Source organism: Anas acuta, chromosome 20 (assembly GCF_963932015.1).
Source record: "Anas acuta chromosome 20, bAnaAcu1.1, whole genome shotgun sequence".
NCBI classification, from domain to species: Eukaryota; Metazoa; Chordata; class Aves; order Anseriformes; family Anatidae; genus Anas; species Anas acuta.
The window spans coordinates 7,555,023-7,574,158 of record NC_088998.1 but is presented as its reverse complement, the minus strand read 5'-3'; the positions used below and the strand labels follow the sequence as shown (position 1 = coordinate 7,574,158).

The following is a 19,136-nucleotide window of genomic DNA, read 5'->3' as shown; positions in this document are numbered from 1 at the left end:
GAAAAAAGGTCTGCCTCCACTGAGAGGCTGCTATGCTAATATTGAGGACGAAAATTTGGAAAAACAAAGTACAGAATGGCAGGGAACAGGTGTTGTGTACAGCCCTGTGTCTTGTCTGAGTGCCTGCATCTAGAATTCAGTGATCCTAGAATTCAGATTCCTCTTTCAGAGTGGTCTCAGAATCTGTAACCTTTTAACAAGTAATGGTGAAAGTGCATCAAACCAAAGGCTACTGTTTTTTGACAGCAAATGACAAGCATCTGTCTTTCACATTTTATTTTTTAAATGTGAGAAGATCCTGCTTTCTTGCAGGAAGGTGATTACCTCCTGAAGTAACAGGAATAGTTTTTCTATATGCTGTGCTTGTCTTGAGTATTTCTATGCTATAGGTTTCAGCACTGTAGGAATACCTGACCTAAGCTTGCATGTACTTACCTGGAATAAGTTAAGTTGGGTGCTGGCTCTGCTGAGTACTAGGCTGTAGGACCAACTTTAAAAACCAGTTCAGATTCTGTAGTCTCACACGTTTTGTTTAGAAGCTTACAAAGAAAGAAACGTTCATTTAGTGCAAACGAGGGAAGAGGAAACTTGGGAAAGAAATGAATTGATTTTTAATGTGTATTAGATGATAAAGCTTGCATTGGACATGGTTTTATAAGCCTCTTGCGTAAACGTCTGAAATTCATCTCTATTGCTTTTCTGACTTTAATCTGTGGATGTAGGTTGCCTTTTAGCCAGGGGTGAGAAGCAGCAAAAATAGCTAAGAGTTGTATTTGACTGTAGCAAACACTTCTTAAGTTTTGGTTTATTGAAAACGTCAGCTCTTGAATTTGCTCCATTTTCTTTTTATTCAAAATATGTTTTGATATGTTGATGAGAGATTTTACCAAGGATTTCTTGATTTTATTACTTAATTTTTATTGTCAAGATAGTAAGACCTCTTTTTGTTTTAATCAGATATGTTATTGCCTTACATCTTCAAAATAATTCAGATATTCTGTGCTGTTGTAACACCAGCAGGAATGTTTCTGTGCACAAATCTGACTTAAAGTGGCAAAGCACTTTGTTGCAAATTGATAAAATTGCAGACTGTAGGGAAACTATTCCTTCCTTTATTATAGTTGGATGATGTGCTAATGTCATCTTTTTTGTAATGTTTCCTCTTGTAACTTCCAGGACAAGGGACAGTAAAAACAGTTACAGCTGTGACTTCTACAGTGACATCAGTACCAGCAACAACTGCACAGCTCAACAAGGCATTCTCATTTTCTTCTGTGGGGTCTGTATGAAGTTTAATATTCCTTTGTGGTTGAGTATGAGGGTGTCAGCTGTTCCAGCAAGCGTTACCTACAAGCTGCATAGTATTGAAAGTTTATGAGAATTTGACATGATATTGTGTCACTTTGAACATCTCAATCTGTAACTAATCAAGAAAATGAAGAGCAAATAAGGCTAAACTGGTTTATTTATAGTGGGCTGTTGAACAAATCATATGCTGTGTGTAGTGGTATTTCTCAGCTATCTGGTAGGTTGTTAGGTGATGATGTGAGATTAGAGCAATATGACCATGGAGAGTGAAAGCACTAGCTCATGGTTGAATGCACTGGGTTCACTGCCTGTCTTTGCAAGTCACCACATCTCATAGAGTCAGAGAGCATACACTGTGTGTCTTGCATCTTGGCGTTAAGGAAGAGGCAAAGGACCTCAGCTGGTTTAAAACTCCATTCTTAATTTAGTGACAAAGAGCAGTAGCAGGAAAATCATCCCAAGCAAGTTGTGCAGGGACGTGTGAGAATGAACTTTGGCTTCACAGTGACAAGACAAGACATTGAATCTTGGAGGTTTTTACTTCCAGAGTAGAGTGTGAAGAAATTAGGTATGATCATACTAACACTCATCACCTCTGAAGATAGTTTCCAAATAATTTCCGTATTTTTTCTAACCTGGGCATACCTATACAGGTTTCCAGTGTTGGCAAAAGCTTTGAGATACAGAAGTTCTGGAACTCCCAACTAGGACTGGAAATATGTTCTAATGTTCAAACTTGCTGAATTGCTTTTTTTTTTTAATTTTGAAACAACAAAACAAATTCCATGTTGTGTCTTGAAAAGTAGTCTGTTCATGAAGGTGACTAAAGAGTCACCGTGCCATCTCGTGATTTGTGTTACATAACAGTAATACAAAGCAAGGCACACGTTAGGAACATGAAGTTACTCTGAAACCTCTTACAGCTTGTTTTGCAGGGATTGAAAACAATATTTCTTTGATTGTATTGGATCTTTGAGGAAGAGGGGTGACTCCTTTGAAATAATTGTTTGGGATTCTGCATATTTAGCTATCTCATACTGAAGTTTCTCTTTATGAAGCAGGTAACACTAAGCATTTCAGAACACACGCATACTTCGAAATGATTTTTCATTCAGTCTTAACCATTTCTACATTGTTTGTCGAGTGGATGTTATCTAAACACTTTGCAGTACTCTTCAAAAGGCTAAAATAGTCTTCTTGAAACACTGCAATTCAGATTCAAAAAACAAACCCTGCCTTTGTCCCAGGCTGCAGTGCCTCAGTCTATAAGCCATATCCTAAATACAGTGCTGTTGTTTGTGGTGTCTTACACATTCTATCAGGAGCTGACCATTGAGAATCAGAGGACAAGGCAGTGTGAAAGCAAAAAAAGCCTTGGGGAATGAAGGTCTCTGGAGGACTCCAGTGCTCATTGTGAAAAATCACAGTATTTTTGCAAGACATTATTTTTATTGTAAAATAGTCACAGAAACTAAACTTCTGTCTTGTTGTGAGTGATCTCCTTTTCAGAGGATGGTAGTGTCCAGTTATTCCCCTTTGCATATGCACTCTCTTACCGTTTCAGGTTTTTAAATTTTGGGTAAGCTGTAGTCACTGCTACAGCTTCTGCTGTTGCTAGTCTTCCAGAAGTTAGAAGGGTTTGGTTCATTGTTTAGCTCCTGAGTTTAATGGGGAAGAAATATACAGCAGAAATTAAAGAATATGGGAGGACGAGAGGTGGTCAAAAAAAATTCTGAATTCTGACTGTCTTCAGCCCTCTAGAAGATTTGTTGGAGGGGAAGCAAATGGAAGCCCGTCTGCATGCATGCTTCTCCATCTAGTTGGAAAAACTGTTCTTGCACACATGTGCCTATGTGTCTGACTTAGTACAAACTTGTACAGGAAATCTGAGGCTCAGCATTGTGTTAATCATAAGGTTGGAAGTTTCAACACGTCAATCTCAAAGTCATTCTTTCCCTTTCTCCTCTTTCCTGCTAGGTCTGGGTTTAATTTTGGTGTTGTCACATCAGCTACTTCATCACCGACACTGCCCAGCCTCGCTTCCTCACAAGGTTAGTTTGGAAGAGTGTGCAGACAAAATCTCTTCTCTGCTACGAGAATGCTTACTCTTCCTAATTCATTTGGTTCTTGTTTTATGTTGCACTTTTATTATTAAATTTGCAATAGCTGCAGTAACATTGTGTACATATGTTGGATTATGCCCTGTAATAGACAAGAATTCAGGCCACCTGCCTTTCAATTAAGAGTAAGCAAAATATTTGCTGCCAAGAGCATCCAGGAGGTACTCGTTTATGAAAAGGGGTAATATCTGTAGCCATTTCCTCTTCTCTTTAATCTGTAGATTTAAAGTTGCCAAGGTGGTCTGACATAGAAAGCTGTCATGAAGTGGAGTGAGCATTTAGTAATGGAAGGGGAATATTAGGGGTAGCTTTTTGTTACTTATAAAATTGAGTTAACAATATGTGGGCTGCCTTTCCATTTCATAAGTAGACCATGTTCACCTGATTTGGAAAAAGGGGCCTGATACATCTGCTTTTGTAATAGTTTAGAAGTTTACTGCCTCTAGTTTCAGCCTTGAAAAAGAGGTTGTGTGCTCAAAAGTCTTCCTCCCACCCTCCCTCCCCTCCAGTGCTGTTGGTTACTCTAATAAAAGATAACACCTCTGGCAACAAATCTTGGCTTGCTTATATCCCTAGATGGTCGGCCACAGCAATGCTACTGATACTCCATTGACCTTAAGCAGAGAGAACTAACATGGCTTAAAATTTGAAGATTGAGTTAACCTGAAAGTTTAACTAAATAACACAGATTAAAGGAGGATTGGGAGGGGCAGGAAACAGATCTGTAAAGCACAGCATTGGGTGAGGGCGGTTACCTTACTCTACTCCATGGCAGAAGTGCTTTTGCTTTTGTTAGCTGCTGATGGAAGAAGAACAGAAGGAATTTCAGTGCCCCAGAAGGAAATAAATGATGCTTTTTTTCAGTGTTGGTAATAATATAGGGTAAAAGACAATCATAGTGCCAGTGCTAAGAACTTTTTGATCACTGAGTTGATCTCTATGCAGATTTCCTGTACCTTGTCCAGATTGATCCATGGTCCAAACACCAATGCAATGTCTTCAAGCCAGAATTTCAGTGGTGCTCAGAAATGAAATGACAATTCATCAAGTAAAGCTGGTTTAGTCTCCCTTAAGCCTTCAGCAGTTTCACACTGTTGGATAGCAGTGTATCTTAAAAGTGCTTTGGCAACTACGTTTGTGAGTTTTTCTCTAGTATTTCAAAGCTGAAAATGGACTGCATAGAAACAGTGTTCAGTGCTCTATAAATGGTTGAATTCATACAGAAAGATTTGATTCTGACAAAGATTTTTCAAGTACTGAAAGTACTTTTATGACCTAAATTCTCTTCTGAGCCATTGGTTTACGCATAGAATTCTGTGGTGAGTGTCAGGAATTGTTTTGCTGAACCACGTAAGAAAGGGTAGAAATGGTGTTATTGACGAATGGTCTGTAAGTAAATGATCTTTGTTATCTGGCTGTTGAAAAAGGGAAATTGTCTGTACTCAAGAGAAAAGGATGCTTAAGTGGGAAGCTGGGGCATAGAAGTAACAGTGTTACTGTAACCTCGTCCATAACGGCTTCAGAAAATGTCACTGTTTTAATGCTGAATGCACGTGGAAATGACAGTTACCTGTTTGCCAGGAGGCATTATGGTTTTTAGGCAAGAGCATTGTCTTGCAGTCTGTAAAGCACTAAACCTTGCTGCTATTGAAAAAATGATGAATCAGCTTTGCATACCATAACTCAATTTGTATCTTCTGTCTTTCACTGACAGCCCCTGCTAAGGAGTCCAACCAGACTGATTCATTTTCGCTTGCTGGGGGTTCCAAATTTGGAGCAGTCCCTGAAAGCTCCTTTGCTTTTGGGTCCCTCAAGCCAGCAAGTGCTTCAGGAGCCGTGGCAGCAAGTAGCCCTTCAGCAGATGGCACTCAGTCAAACAAACCTGCTGCAACAATGTCTTCTGCTCCCTCCACAGCCCCTGGCAAGTTGGATTTCTCTCCATCTAAGTCAGGGGATCACTTGTTTCAGAGCAATCTATCTGGGGAGACTCTTGGGAGCTTCTCAGGACTACGTGTTGGCCAGGCAGATGATAACATCAAGACCACCACAAAAGCACCATCCGTCAGTGTTGCAGGAACGCAGTCAACTAAAGCATCAACAGTACCTTCTGGATTTACCTTTGGTGCCCCCCTGTCGTTAGGAAAGGCTGGAGAAGCCACTTCGTTGTCAGTCACGTCAGCAGGCACAGCAACCACGGCCGTCAGCACGAGTGCTACAGGCAGCCTCTTCGGCAACATCCAGATAACCAGCACAGGGTCTTCTGGGGTATTTAATCTTGGAGGCTCCGGTGGAAACAAACCCACCTTTTCGTTTGGTCTTCAGCAAGCAAACAATATGAGCACATCCACCTCTACCCCTTCCACTCTCTCTGCTTCAACGTCCCTCTCGTTTGGAAATTTCCTGAGTTCATCACAAACTGCTGCCCCTGCGGCAGCTTCTAGTAAGGGTGGAGGGGATGCCAAATTACTGCCTGCTTCAGAAAAACCATCTGAAAACGAAGCTGTAGCAGCCGGGTCTTCACCTCCAAGTACACAGTTGCCACAGCCACAGGTTCAGCTTTCAGAGTCCATCAAAGAACCCACTTTACCCCAGGCAGCAGGCGGGGACACCAGCACTGTGGACTCCAGTACTGCATCAGTAGCACCTCCACCTGATGCCGTTGCTACTCCAGCTGCTCCCACAAGTGATTTGAAGGCACTGGTGCCATCTGCTGCCTCTGCGTCCGTCCCACCAGATCAGAGCATCCCGGCAACAACCACTGCGACAAACGTTGCCTCTCCTGCAGAACCCACGAGCACGCTGGCTGCTGCTGCTGAGGTCGCTACGTGTGTTCAGAGTCCAGCTGTTGGTGCCTCTGTGTTTGTCCCTACATCTGCAGGCTCCTCAGTGTTCGCTCAGCCTCCAAATTCCAGCTCCTCTGGCTCTGCGTTTAGCCAGCCTACCAGTGACACAACTGCCACTCCTTCCACGCCATCAGTTTTTGGACAGCTACCAGCAGGTACCACAGCATCATCTCCCTTCGGGCAGCTCACCACCAGTACCTTGTCCACTGCCACCGCCACCACGCAGGCTGCCAGCACGGGGTTTGGTACTTCTGCTTTTGGCACCAACACTACTGGGGGCTTTGGTCAGCCGGCCTTTGGGCAAGCACCAACTTTCGGGCAACCAGCAAGCAGTTCTTCAAGTGGTTTCACCTTTAGCCAGTCTGGATTTGGGACAATGCCTGCCTTTGGTCAGCCGGCGGCTTCCACTGCAGCCTCGAGCAGTGGCAGTGTGTTCGGAGCACCGGCTAGCACCAACAGTGCGAGCTCCTTTTCCTTCGGACAGCCATCCCCCAGCACCGGGGGTGGGTTGTTTGGACAAACCAGCCCTCCGGTGTTTGGGCAGAGCAGCACCTTTGGGCAAGGGGGCTCTGTCTTTGGTAACACCGCCGCCGTTACCACTACTACATCATCTGCTGGGTTCAGCTTCTGCCAAGCTTCAGGTAAGAGCAAACCGCAGGGAGATGCAGCATTCCAGCAGTGCTGTCTGACTGAAGTAAGAAAGCAGTATATCACTGGGAAAAGTAGGACTCCTCTTTTTTTTTTATGCCTTTTTCCCCTATAGCACTTGATGTATTTTTTTCAATTAGTAAGAATAGGAGCTGCAGCGCACGTGAGGAGGAAGCTAATGTTGGAGACCAAAGAAGCTTTTGCTCTGCTTTGATATTCATCAGGAGGCCACTGAATGTAGCCTTTTCAATCTTGCCTTCCTCTTATACTTCCAAGTCTGTCTAGACTTAATTTTGAATTACATATTGTGCTGTATATTGGCGTAAGAATTGGGTTTTATTCAACGTAGCGTACGAGTTCTCAAACTAGTGTGTTGTAAATGGCTACACTGAAGTCCCGAGGCAGTTCCGAGGCCATAATCAAGGGAGTGAATGGAAGTGCAGTGCTTCTTTCAGGGGGCTGCAGAGTCCACGCAGCAGTGGATGTATAGCCAGGTATGTTATTATATCAGGATCTGGGATGGCAAAAATGTGTTAAGCCTTCAAAATGATGGGATAATGAGGAAGTACAGTGTTAAATCTGCTTTTGCATTTGGAAGCACCTCAAATATAGCAGTAATATAACCATCCGCTACCCGTCTGCACAGTTAAATAGAATACTTGCAGAGGTCAAACCTTCTTTGTCAGTCCTTTTGTTCTCCCCATCGCTGCAATATATTGTCGTGTTTTTCCAAAGCTTTGTCTCTAAAATCTTTAGAGACCTTCAAGGGAAAAGTGAAAAGTACATAGTAATAATAGGGAACATGTATTTTCAAGGAAGAAAAACTAATTAGGCTCATTTAATTAAAAGTGATGGCACTGCAGGCAAACTGCTTGTTCATTTTAACTACAGTAACAGAGAATAGTTAAATAGGGGGAAGTGAACTCTGCTTGAGAAAGGTGTTCCTAATTATAGCAACTGCAAGTTTTATTACAAAATGCACATTTAAGTGAACTGGGAAATGGAATGGGGAGTTCTTTTTTTAATCAAAACATTTCATTATCTATAAAAGAAATCTTTAGGTAGCAAAGCTCAGATCCCTCTCTACACAGGGGAAATCAAAATGCCACAGTGCTTGTTCATGACTTGCAACATTATTACAGCAATGTTAACAGAAATCCAATTCTTTTATGTTGGTAACAATAATCCCACAAGTGAAAAGGCCTTTTATTTTCTGTTTGTTTTTAAATTGGAGAGAAAAGGACAATGACTTTCAAACAAACTTTCAGTGGAATCCATTATTTGTTGGCATATACTTTAAATTTGGCCAGCCTAGGTACATTTGGTAACATCATTTGGTTCCATGTGTTTTGGCATGGGATACCCGTGGTGTTGCCCTGTTCTGGACTAGTGTCACCTTCCTGAATTGTCTCATATCCTAGTAATAGTTCTGGTAACTTATTCTCCTTTTCTTTTCTTGGCAGGCTTTGGTTCAAGCAATACAGGTTCTGTGTTTGGGCAAGCAGCTAATACTGGAGGCACTGTCTTTGGCCAGGCAAGTATTTATTGTGTTGGCAGAAACAAGGGACTGTTACAGAGTGGACTTGTCTGGGTACCCTACCTGCTTCTAATAATAAATAAATAATCAAATATGACATAGTCAGTAAAGATTGTCTCCATCTGTATTGAAGATATTTACTAATGTAGGAGGCACCAAGGCAGCACCTGCATAAATGTTTTCCAAGGGGTATGGAGAGAAGAGCATCTTACAGGGAAGTTAATGTAGGGGTAGAGTATAAACCTTTATTCCTTGCTAAATGGGAAGTGGAGTGCTCTTGGACAGTATGGAGGATTTTTTCAAAGGCATATTTTCCTATATAAATAAGATTTGAGAGTAACTCAAGTCAGATTTGAAGGCACTGTGTGTTTGAAGAGCCTGCATGCTGGTTCATCAGTCCCTGCATATGCTCAGGGGAATAGGCCAAACAGGAGAATCACCCCAGGGACATGTGCTGCTTTGACTGCTCTTAAAATCCCCTTTCTGTCCTTGTGTTCTAGCAGCCATCTTCTTCCAGTGGAGGCCTGTTTGGAGCTGGAAATGGTGGGAGAAGTGGGGGTTTCTTCAGTGGTTTGGGAGGAAAGCCAAGCCAGGATGCAGCCAATAAGAATCCTTTCAGTTCCTCCAGTGGAGGATTTGGATCTGCAGCTTCCCAGAGTAAGTGAAGAAAACAAGAATACAAAATGTGCCCTGATTCCCATCTGCTTTGCGATCCCATCTGTTTTTCTGCTGTTCTTTGTCTTTTACTAAATTCTATGTTAACGTGAAAGGCTTGTAGGGCTAGCAGAGGCATACAGTATGCATGATGTGCTCTTCTGTAGTTCTCCTTCTAGGTTCATGGAAAGCAAGTAGGGCAGCAGTTGCAACAAACAAGCAAATGCAAGAAGTGTGAAGAATATTTATGTTCCTTAGGGAATTCTGTGGCCAAGTGCTTCTTTAAAATCAAATGCTCTAAATTCCTGTAATTGAATTTCTGTTTCCAACTTTGTCGCAAGTTGGAAAGCTTTCTTTATTTTCATCTGCCTTAACAGTGTAAAAATCATTGAATCCCATGCTCAAGTGAAGCCAAGTCAATGTATATGGTGGATGGGTAGTTTATTTAGCTTTGTTCTTAAAATGTTTGTCTGTTTGCAGCACATATAACATTTTATCAAAACTTGCTTTAATACGTGGAAAGGTCTTCAGTAATTTTTCTTGTTTAGGAGATGCGAATTTTTTTTAGCCACATGTTTGTAGTAAAGAAAAATAAATACATTCAGCAATTGTTTTGGGGGGTGTCTGCTTTGACTAGAAAGCAGAACTGTAGAGTTCATTTTACCAGTTTTTATCCAGATTTGGTAGATGAGGTGGGTCTCTCACAGGCAAACTGTATGAGCGTTGTGAAAGCTGGGTAGAGGAGAGAAATCGTATTAGTCCTCTTCGGGAGGAGAAGCTCAGCACTTGCCCTTTCTTTTGCTCCAGTTGCCAGCTAAAAGGCAGCAGTCCATATGGGTGTTTTAGCTAAATCAATCTGCATGTGAGGTGCCAAACCAGCCCTCCCACATGTTGTGTATTGCCCAGCCAAGCAAAAGGAGGCATGGAGAGTGGTTAAGTATACAGTAAGGTTAGCATCAAGTTCCTTTGCACGAGGGATTTTAAAGGGCCTGTTAAAAATCCTTTCTTAGAACCTATAAACGATTAACTGTTAATGTGAGAATCAATCACTGCCAATTAGTGTAAATGTTATTTTTTTATAGCCAGATTCAGATTAAAAATACATTAGCCTTGAGTTTTCTGGATTAACAGGTCTTTGTAATAATCTAAAATTTGTGCTGAGCTGCGTATATGATGTTGTAGCTGCAGCAATTAGTTTGAAATGCTGGGAGACACACTCGTGTCTTCCATATGCAGCTTTTGTAGATCTACTGTTGTTAGATATCTTTGTGTGCCATAACAGCTATTCTTAACGACTTTTTAGCTGTGGCTTTTGTTTAATTAAGACTGTCTGATTTTGTTATTTCATCACCTGTGAATTAGATTTGGCAATAAGGGAAAGTAGAAGGCTAGAAAGCATGAAGGAGGGGAAGCAGTGACTAAAAAGTAAAAGTAGGGGAACAAAGAAAAGTTATAAAATTAGCTGCACATGGCTAAAAGTAGCACTTAAAGACTTGGGAGAGCAAATCTCTTTATTTTGTTACATTTTTAATGATCCACTGACCTCAACCATTAATAACAATTCTCATTAACTTAGTCTTCCTTTATTGTAGTATTGGATTTTGTAATGAAATAAAACAAGTGGTTCACAGAGAAAAAATTTGATTGTGTCTTGATGCTAAATGGTGTGCGTTATGAGCTTCACAAGTATTTTTTGTCTCCCCAGATTCTTCGAGCTTATTTGGAAACAGTGGAGCCAAGACCTTTGGATTTGGCAGCTCATCTTTTGGGGAGCAGAAGCCTACGGGCACTTTCAGCTCTGGTGGAGGAAGCGTGGCATCTCAAGGCTTTGGGTTCTCTAGTCCAACCAAAGCAGGTATCTTGTCATCCCACCCTTTATGAAATGTAGGAAATCTCACAAACCTTCCTTCCTTTTTACTGTCATCTGCCTCCCCAAATTGCCTCAGGGGTAGTGGTGACATGTTGTTCATTGGAACTGAACGGCAAAACGCTCATTTTTGTTGATTAGCAGGCAAAAATGGAGAGACAGAGGTTCAGAGACAGCAAAGCTCTCCTCTGTCCTCAGACCATTCTTAGAGTGAACACTGATGATGGTAGGTGGTGTTCTGCTCCAGGAGGGTCTTTTGAAGCTTCATCCCTAGGGAAAGCAGGGGGAGGCTTGGTCATCTCTGAAATTGCCTTGAGACAGTGGTGCTTAAGAACTCCCTTTGGAGAAGTGGTGCTTGGAGAGGAAGCACTCTGCTTTGACAGGAGCTGTGCTCTGTGTTAGTGAAGTGGCTGAGAGCATAATGATGGTGCCATCAGATCCAGCAGCCATTTGTAAGGTTTCTCTTAAGTATTGCATTCCATTTGATAGCCGGTTGAGTTTTTTGTCTCCGGCATACCTCCCATCTGTGTCTGTTGCCAGAGGAGGAGAAGGGCATTGCTGAAGGGTGCTCTTATTTTTCTTTTACACAATGACTGTAATCTTGCTTTTGATTATTTTCGTTTCTTGTTTGTTTTTTTTTTTGAGGTGGGATTTTTTGAGAGGTTTGTGCAGAAGAGACATCCAATTAAAAAGAGCCCATCAGATCCTTCCAACTTTTGGTTACATTTGCTAAATATTGGAAGAAATTGTGCGTCTTCCCCTCTCAACTGTAGCAGAAGGATTTACTTGATTTGGATCCCCTTTTCTCCTGAATTCATTACTTGGATATTTCACTTTTCTTTCTTCACTAATTGTTAATATGTATTGCAAATGAAAGTGTATCCCAAGCAAAGCTTCAGCCCCTGTGATAAATACTCTAACTTCCTAGAGCTAGAAGTAACAAGATATCTGATCTATGTTTAAATAATTCAGGCCTAGCATTTATTTTTTTTTCCAGACCTTTTGTGTTTACAGCCAAACAGTATCCATTACCTTGTCTCATGGACTGGAATTTCACCCAGGGTATTAAAATGTGCGGTGCTATCCCAGTCCTCAGCCCTAGTCAAACAAAAGAGCAGGTGTCCTTCGCATTCCACGGTGTCAATTAGAAACAAGCCAATAATATCAGTAGATGAGCGTGGGGTAAAATCATCTGGGTAGAGGTTGGTTCAGAGCCGCAGAAGGCAGCTAAACCCTGAACAAAAGTTGTCAAGGGCAGAGTTCAGTTCTTGGTGTCCTGCATGAATCTCGCAGTTCCTGGCATTTAATCATTGCCTCTTAGTTTCCACCACTTAAGTCAGCATTAGATAATAACCTGTCTGCTGAATCTCCTTGTATCACTGGAGCACCTCAAAACCAACTTACTATTTACTCTCTGATCTTAAGAGATGAGAGGAGCCTTCTCCATTACACCAGGAGAGTTCTTCCAGTTTAAGCACTTCTATGCGTCACTTTCTGTCCTCAGGCAACTTGTATGTCCTTGAAAGGCTTTAGATGAGACCTGAAGCCAGGCTAAAACACTGCCATCAAAACACGGCAGCAAATGCTCATGAAGCTGGCCTTTGCAGAAGCTTTTTCATCCTGCATTTTTATATGCAGTCCCTTTGCACAGTAACTTGTCTAACTGGTGATGAGCAGAACTTTGCTTTAAAACTGCCTACTTCGGATTTTTTTTCGTGGTACGTGCTAGTTTTGTGCTGAAGGATGGATGTTTTTTATAACAATAAAACCATCAGTCTATTATTACCTGCTATACATGTTTACTATAGCTTGATTATTGTGCATGCTTGCTGTCTCACAGCTAAGTACTGGTCTTTTTATGTAAAGCAAGTAGAGAGATTCCTTTGCACTGTGCAAGCATGGATGATATAATTCCTCCCTGTAGTACAGCTCTGGAGAATGAGTTGATATTCAAGTGTTCAGCAGGCCCAGAATGTGGTGCTCTGTGGATAGTCTCTTAATTTGGTTGCAGTTCTTTACATGTATTGGGTACTTTTCTTATCCCTGACTTATGTAACAAATTATCCTGCAGTTTGGAAGCTTTGTGGCAGTTACTTTTAAAAATAATGCTGTGCCATGTGACAAGATGAACAGCCCTGTTGTAGAGGTTGTCTACTTGGAAATCTAATTTTTCTTCTTTCTTTCTGCACTATTGTTTGCTTGATATTCTTGTCCCCTTTTTGCCTCTGTTTTGTTCAGGTGGCTTCGGTGCTGCTCCAGTGTTTGGCAGCCCTCCCACTTTTGGGGGATCCCCTGGGTTTGGAGGGGTGCCAGCATTCGGTTCAGCCCCAACCTTTTCAAGCCCTCTGGGCTCGACGGGAGGCAAAGTGTTCGGCGAGGGTACAGCAGCAGCCAGCGCTGGAGGATTTGGGTAAGCCAACCAGGGTCCAGGGTTTGGGAAAGTAACATCCTTGCATGACAACTACTCTTATGCTTAGTTTCCCCTCCGGTAAGGTAAGGAATGTATTTTGTGCTTGAATGCTAAGCTCTAAGTGTCCTTGTTTCTGTCCCTTCACCCTGCCCTACAAATAAAGAAAAAAAATCCAAAAAGAAAATGGCATAAACCAAAAACCTTAACCCCAAAGGAAATAACGTGTATGATCTCATTTTAATGCTGAAACTACTTGGTTGAGTCTTTAGCTTTACTGATTGGGAAAAGGGGGGGAATGTGAGTCATCTTGTGTGTGTAAGTGAAGGCAGGAATATTTTCTGTGCACACTTGATGTGTTCAAGTCTAGACCTACAAATTATGCCAACCAAGGAAAGTAACAAATAGTCTGTGACGCTGTCTAGCCACCTTATCCACTTGTGAGATTTGGGCTGGAGATACTAATGAGAATTCAGCCTGTTCTCTCACCTTTGGAGGGTGGGAGGAGGAACTTGTAACAGCCTGTGGTCCCAGAGTGATTTGTTTTTATCTCGCATTGATTGTTTTTTACCTGATTCTTTACCTCTTAAGCTTGTGCTTGGCACCAAAGTAGACAGTGCTTTATTTACTGAGATAAAGAAGGAATAGAGAATTTCAAACCTTGCAAAGCAACTTGTGTAATAGGCAGCAAACTCACCTCTTCGACACGGCCACCAGCAAGCAACTCTTCATCATGTCCTATAATTATATTGAGACTGAACAGACCCAATTAAAAACAGAGAAACTTGGAGTGAAAAAAGGAAATGGGTTATCTTCCCAATCTTAGTGTTTCCATATTTCACAAGTGTTTGTCTTTGGTTTTGGGAGGAACTACCTTTTACGTAAGGCACGTTAAACATCCTGAAGTGTACCCGTTGATCCCCCGCGAGGTCAGGCAGATTCCCAATCTGTCATCCTTGAGCTGTGGGAGGCTTCAGCTAGGTTCTTTAGCAATGTCCTGAACTCTGGTGCAGCAAATTGGTGAGTCCCTTTGGAAAAGTAAAAACAGAGGCAGCTTTATTAGATCCCCACAAAGAAGGATGTGCTTGTAGAGATGACTTTACTTCAATTCAATTGGTATTTTTGTTCAGTTCCCACTTTCAGCCACTGTGTTGCATGGTTTTGTGCTGAAACTGGATGCACTCAGTGAAAATGTTTGAAGTTTAAAGATGGGAACTTAAAGCTTAAAGTACAAGGAGCACTGAGATGGAGATGGAGGCCTTGCATAAGGAGTCTGTAGACTCAAGAAAGAAAATTCGGTAGCTTAACTTGTGGGAAGTTTGGGGAGTTTCTTCTCTATTAGAAAGGTGCAGCCTTGGTCTGATACTTTCAGAATTGCCTAAGGAATTTGATTTTCACTTTAAAAAAAATCAAAATAGTGTGTGCAAAATCTCCAGACGACCTTGCAAATCTTGTTGTAAAGTTTTAAGCAATTGTTTAACTCTGGAATATAATCTAGCATCTGTGCAAGACTTTTAAGATCCCACATCCAGTGAAGCAAGTACATTGTGCAGTATTAGCTCCAAGCTCCTCAAAACACGTTGCTAACTTAAACATGTGGTTCGTTGCTCCTTCAGTTCTGAAGAATCTGCATCACTTGATAAATAACTTAGGTACCAAAAATAGAAACCACTGCACTTCTGTAAAGTCTGAAATTCAGACTGTTTGTGATGATAAAGGTTTTGCTTTCATAAACTAACCTCAAGTGCATCTCAATTCAGTTTTGTGTAGGAGCATTACAAAAGACCTGAAAATCTGGGTGAGATAGGTATAAATTGTTACTAGGCAATGACTGTATCTCACGTCTTTTATATGTTAAAAAAAACATCCATAGCCTAAACTGCTTCTCTGCTGTGCTTAGCTTTTTTTCAACAGACAGCTTCTTACAGTTGCAACTGGAAGAAGTAGTTTGAACCACACTTCCCTGTCACTTTTCACCACTGCTTCCTTTCACCGAGTAGACATGATTTGTGTATTTCGTGGCATAGTCCTGAGGAGACAGAGCACTGTAAAAGCCTCTTGTTCTCAAATGCATTCTGCTACCTGGCTCCTTTTTTAATAAAAACAACAAAAGCTGTTCTGTCCTTGCTGAGAAAATCGCATTTGAGGCTCGGAGATGAAGCTGTCTGCAAGCTGCATGGGTCAGAAGCCAGACCAGAGGTCCAGGGGTTGGTTAACAGGGCCGGAGGTATAAAATCACTAAACCACCCAGAATAGCTAACGCTGTGTATGGAAGTAGTGTGTACAGTCAGCTGCATCTAGGATAGGAGGGATGACGTCCTTTACCAGGTGAATTGCTTGTCACACTGCTACAAGGGTTGTCCTGTATCCGGAGAGATATGTTTTGATGTTTTCGTTGCATTTTTTTTGTATCTCTCTTCTAGATTTGGATGGATGGAGAGGTGGGTTAATGTGCTGTCGGTTCATATTTTCTCTCAGGAATGACAGAGCGTGTGCGAAGCACAGCCTTGCAAAGCTGGAACACCATTTAACTTGGCCCCCAGTCTGTGCAGAGCAGGACTCGTACTGGATTAGTGTTCGTAGCGTTGTGCGCTTGCAGGTCTCTTAGAGGAGCTTGTCATTTGAATAGTTTGTGTCTGCATTTCGCCTGGTTTAAGAGAGAAACACTTGAAGCTTCTATTTGAGTGCACCTCTTACATTCAGAATTGGAAGTCTATGTGGGGGGCAGAGAACTATAATGCATATCATGGTCTCATTAGCGTGTCATGCTGATAGCTCTATAATGCTTGGTTGGATAAGTGGGTGGAGAAGAGACCAATTTCCATATATAAAAATGTATTTCTTTTTTCAGTCCCCAAAAGCAATTAGGGAAATAATCCAGAAGTGGTGGGGAAAAGTGCTAGGTAGGTGCAGATCTTCAGGAAAGCAGTGGAGCTGTGTGTACTTCCAAAGGGGCTGGGGAGAGAAAGGAATTGAGAAATCTGCAGACAGTCTCCATGGGCAGTGAGTAAGGCACTATCTGAAAGTTGTAATTCTGAGTTCTGCAGTTGGGCTCTGCTTTATGCTCTGACCATGAGCAACTCGTAGCAAATGGCTGCTTGCTGTCGTGTTTGTGAAATGAAATGGTGCTGTACTTCTGAGCTTGAAGGGTGAAAAATAACTCAGGGTGAATTAAGATACTGCGTTTGATGGCTGGGGTTGGTTTCGCCAAGCGCTTGAAAATGTACCCTGTGTAAGCATGAACACATCTGCCCATCTCCCAGGTATCCATTAAGAAAGGGAACTGAACAGACATTCCAACAGTCCTTCCCAAACCAGGAAATCCGTTTCCAGAATGAACAATTCTAATTCTTCATATCAAGGGGCCTTGCTCTTTTGATGTATCCTTGGTTTAAGGAATGCACTGTTTTCATTGTGGGTGTGGGGACAAACTTCCACTATATGTGAAATGTGCTTGTAAACACAATTTTTCTCTTTAAACTGCAGGTTTGGTGGTACCAGTAGCAATACAGCATCGTTTGGCACGCTAGCAAATCAAAATACCCCGACGTTTGGATCGCTGTCACAACAGGGTACTGGTTTTGGCACGCAAAGCAGTGGATTCTCAGCTTTTGGGACAGTTGGAGGAGGTAGGAAAAGATACAGTATAATGAACCTAACATGTCATAGGTCTCCAGGTTTCCCTGGAACTCGGGTGTGATTGCTTAGCTCTGATAAAAATCTGTTTGAGCCTGGTCCTGCTATAGAGAAGTCATTGCGGCAGAAGTCAGCTTCAGGTTGGAGTCTAGTGTCTCCTCAGGCTTAATCTCATGATTCCCTCACAGCAAATAGGCTGTGTGGCATGTGAATAAATCACTCTTCTTCTGCATACTGCATCTGATTACTGCTTTTCACCCCTTTTTGTGGAGCTGTTCTTTCTTCTCAAAGGAAAATGTCGAGAAATAATACCTCTTCAGTAGCGTATGCATGGGTAGCTGTATGCAAGTACTTAGTGTCAAAAGAACATGCACTGCAAGATTGAGCTAGAACACCAATAGCCTTTTTTTTTTTTTAATCTGATCAAGTTCAGTGAAGCAGCTTTGATTTATGCAGGACTGAGAACAGGGCCTTTGAAAGAAGATGCATTCATTGGTGGTCTGTCACCACTGGCTTGCATTAAGCACAAACTCCATCTTCAGAAAGCAGCCCTCTGTTTTCATGGAGAGGCAAATAAACCAGGCTCATTGTATGTAGTTGCTACTAATAAATGAACATAGCCGATTACCAGTGAAAGCAAAGCACTCAAGAACAGAGGCAAGTCAGTTTTCTTCTAGATGGAGATTTGACTTCCATTGTTTGCCCGTCACTCTTTCACTGGCCTAAGGCAGGAAAGAAATGTTTTTCAATCAGTGTGTGGGAGGGGACGTTTACTACACATCTTAAGCATTCATTTTACCTTTTAACATTGATTTTTTTAATCTTGCATTTCTTTCAGGGTTTGGTTTTGGATCAACTAACACGTAAGTAACATCTTGTGTCTAATTCTTTATTAAAAACACAAATAGAACCAGAATAGAATAGTTGAATGGTGTACAAGAGGAAGTTTTGAAAGTAGCAGTAACATACTAGTTCTAACTTCTTTCTTAGTGTCACTGCAGAGAGCCCAAAGTCCATGCTCTGAATGTGTGCTTCCCAGTGAGGTTAATCTCTCATATAAGAGAGACGTGATGTGTTTGTTCAAGCTGTTTGTGTGAGTCCAGTATCTACTCCATTTGTCAGGTTGAAACAAGGTGTGAAATGAATCACTACCTTTCTGGCTGAATTGAGATGGTGATTTACAGTTAAGCACTGGACTAAGGGCTGAATGAAGTTAGCTTTGTGATCCACTCTACCACTGGCTTGCTGGATTATTTTAGCATGATTCTTAAAGTTTGTTTCCCTGTCAAGTAGAGAACATATATCTCTCCAGATGGTTGGCTCCACAATAAGCATAATTATATCTAGCTAGCATGTGTTGATGCAGTGTCAGGTAAAAGATGCTGGAAAAATCAACACCATCTCAGAGTAAGCTTCTGATACTCAGGGCACTAGAAGAATACAGCCTGAGGGAGACTCTAACACTCATTGCTGTGTTTTTTTTTCTGCTCCACAGATCTTCCTCTGGATTTAGTGGATGGAGAAGCTAAGAACATCCTGAACTCTCCTGTAGAACTGTGCTGTAGCTCCTACGTTCATGAGTCACCTATGTGATCAATATCCAAACAGCTTTTGTGTTAAATACAAATTCTGACTTAAAAAAAAAAAAAGAAAAAGATTATGCTTATTTTTTATGCAAAACTTGTTCTCTATATTAAACTATTTTATCTGCCTTGATATTATTTGTGTTGAAAGGGGTTTATCTCCCTGGATCTTGAAGAAATACATGTACAGTATGATAACCAGTCGCGTACTGGTAGCTTGCTGGTAGCTTTGCTTTTTGTTGTTCTTCCTTATGCCCAGACAAGGGAGTATCTCAAGTTTGTTTCTGATACAAACCAGCACACGTTTCTTTGAAGCAAATGACCAGTTATCCTAAGCTCTTAAGAAGGAGCTAAAGTTTGCCCTGCTAATTTTAAGTATAGGATGGGGCACATGCTTATCTCACTGAAGTGCTAAAACTGAGTCATGTGTGAGCCAGAGGCTTAGTGGAGAAATAGGAAATTATCTGAGAAGAAACTGGCAGCGTGCAGAACACGTTCCCATGGCAGTAACATTCAGCAAAGAGGTGGGAAGT

The 19,136-nt window shown here is 41.7% G+C and overlaps 1 protein-coding gene across 3 annotated transcripts in view; it reads left to right on the top strand.

The window, feature by feature from the left end:
• The window catches only part of NUP214 (nucleoporin 214), a 44,171-nt gene extending 25,435 nt beyond the window's left edge, over positions 1 to 18,736 (top strand). For 2 of the 3 annotated variants that reach the window (XM_068656682.1, XM_068656679.1), the window contains 10 exons: positions 1,177 to 1,279; positions 3,286 to 3,359; positions 5,143 to 6,912; positions 8,383 to 8,453; positions 8,957 to 9,113; positions 10,816 to 10,965; positions 13,216 to 13,387; positions 16,871 to 17,013; positions 17,859 to 17,883; positions 18,516 to 18,736. In XM_068656682.1, the coding sequence (XP_068512783.1) occupies positions 1,177 to 1,279; positions 3,286 to 3,359; positions 5,143 to 6,912; positions 8,383 to 8,453; positions 8,957 to 9,113; positions 10,816 to 10,965; positions 13,216 to 13,387; positions 16,871 to 17,013; positions 17,859 to 17,883; positions 18,516 to 18,549 (2,699 nt within the window). In that variant the 3' untranslated portion in view covers positions 18,550 to 18,736. The remainder of the gene's footprint in view (positions 1 to 1,176; positions 1,280 to 3,285; positions 3,360 to 5,142; positions 6,913 to 8,382; positions 8,454 to 8,956; positions 9,114 to 10,815; positions 10,966 to 13,215; positions 13,388 to 16,870; positions 17,014 to 17,858; positions 17,884 to 18,515) is intronic. The other variant, XM_068656681.1, reaches the window with a different exon arrangement.
• The last annotated feature ends 400 nt before the right edge of the window (positions 18,737 to 19,136 follow it).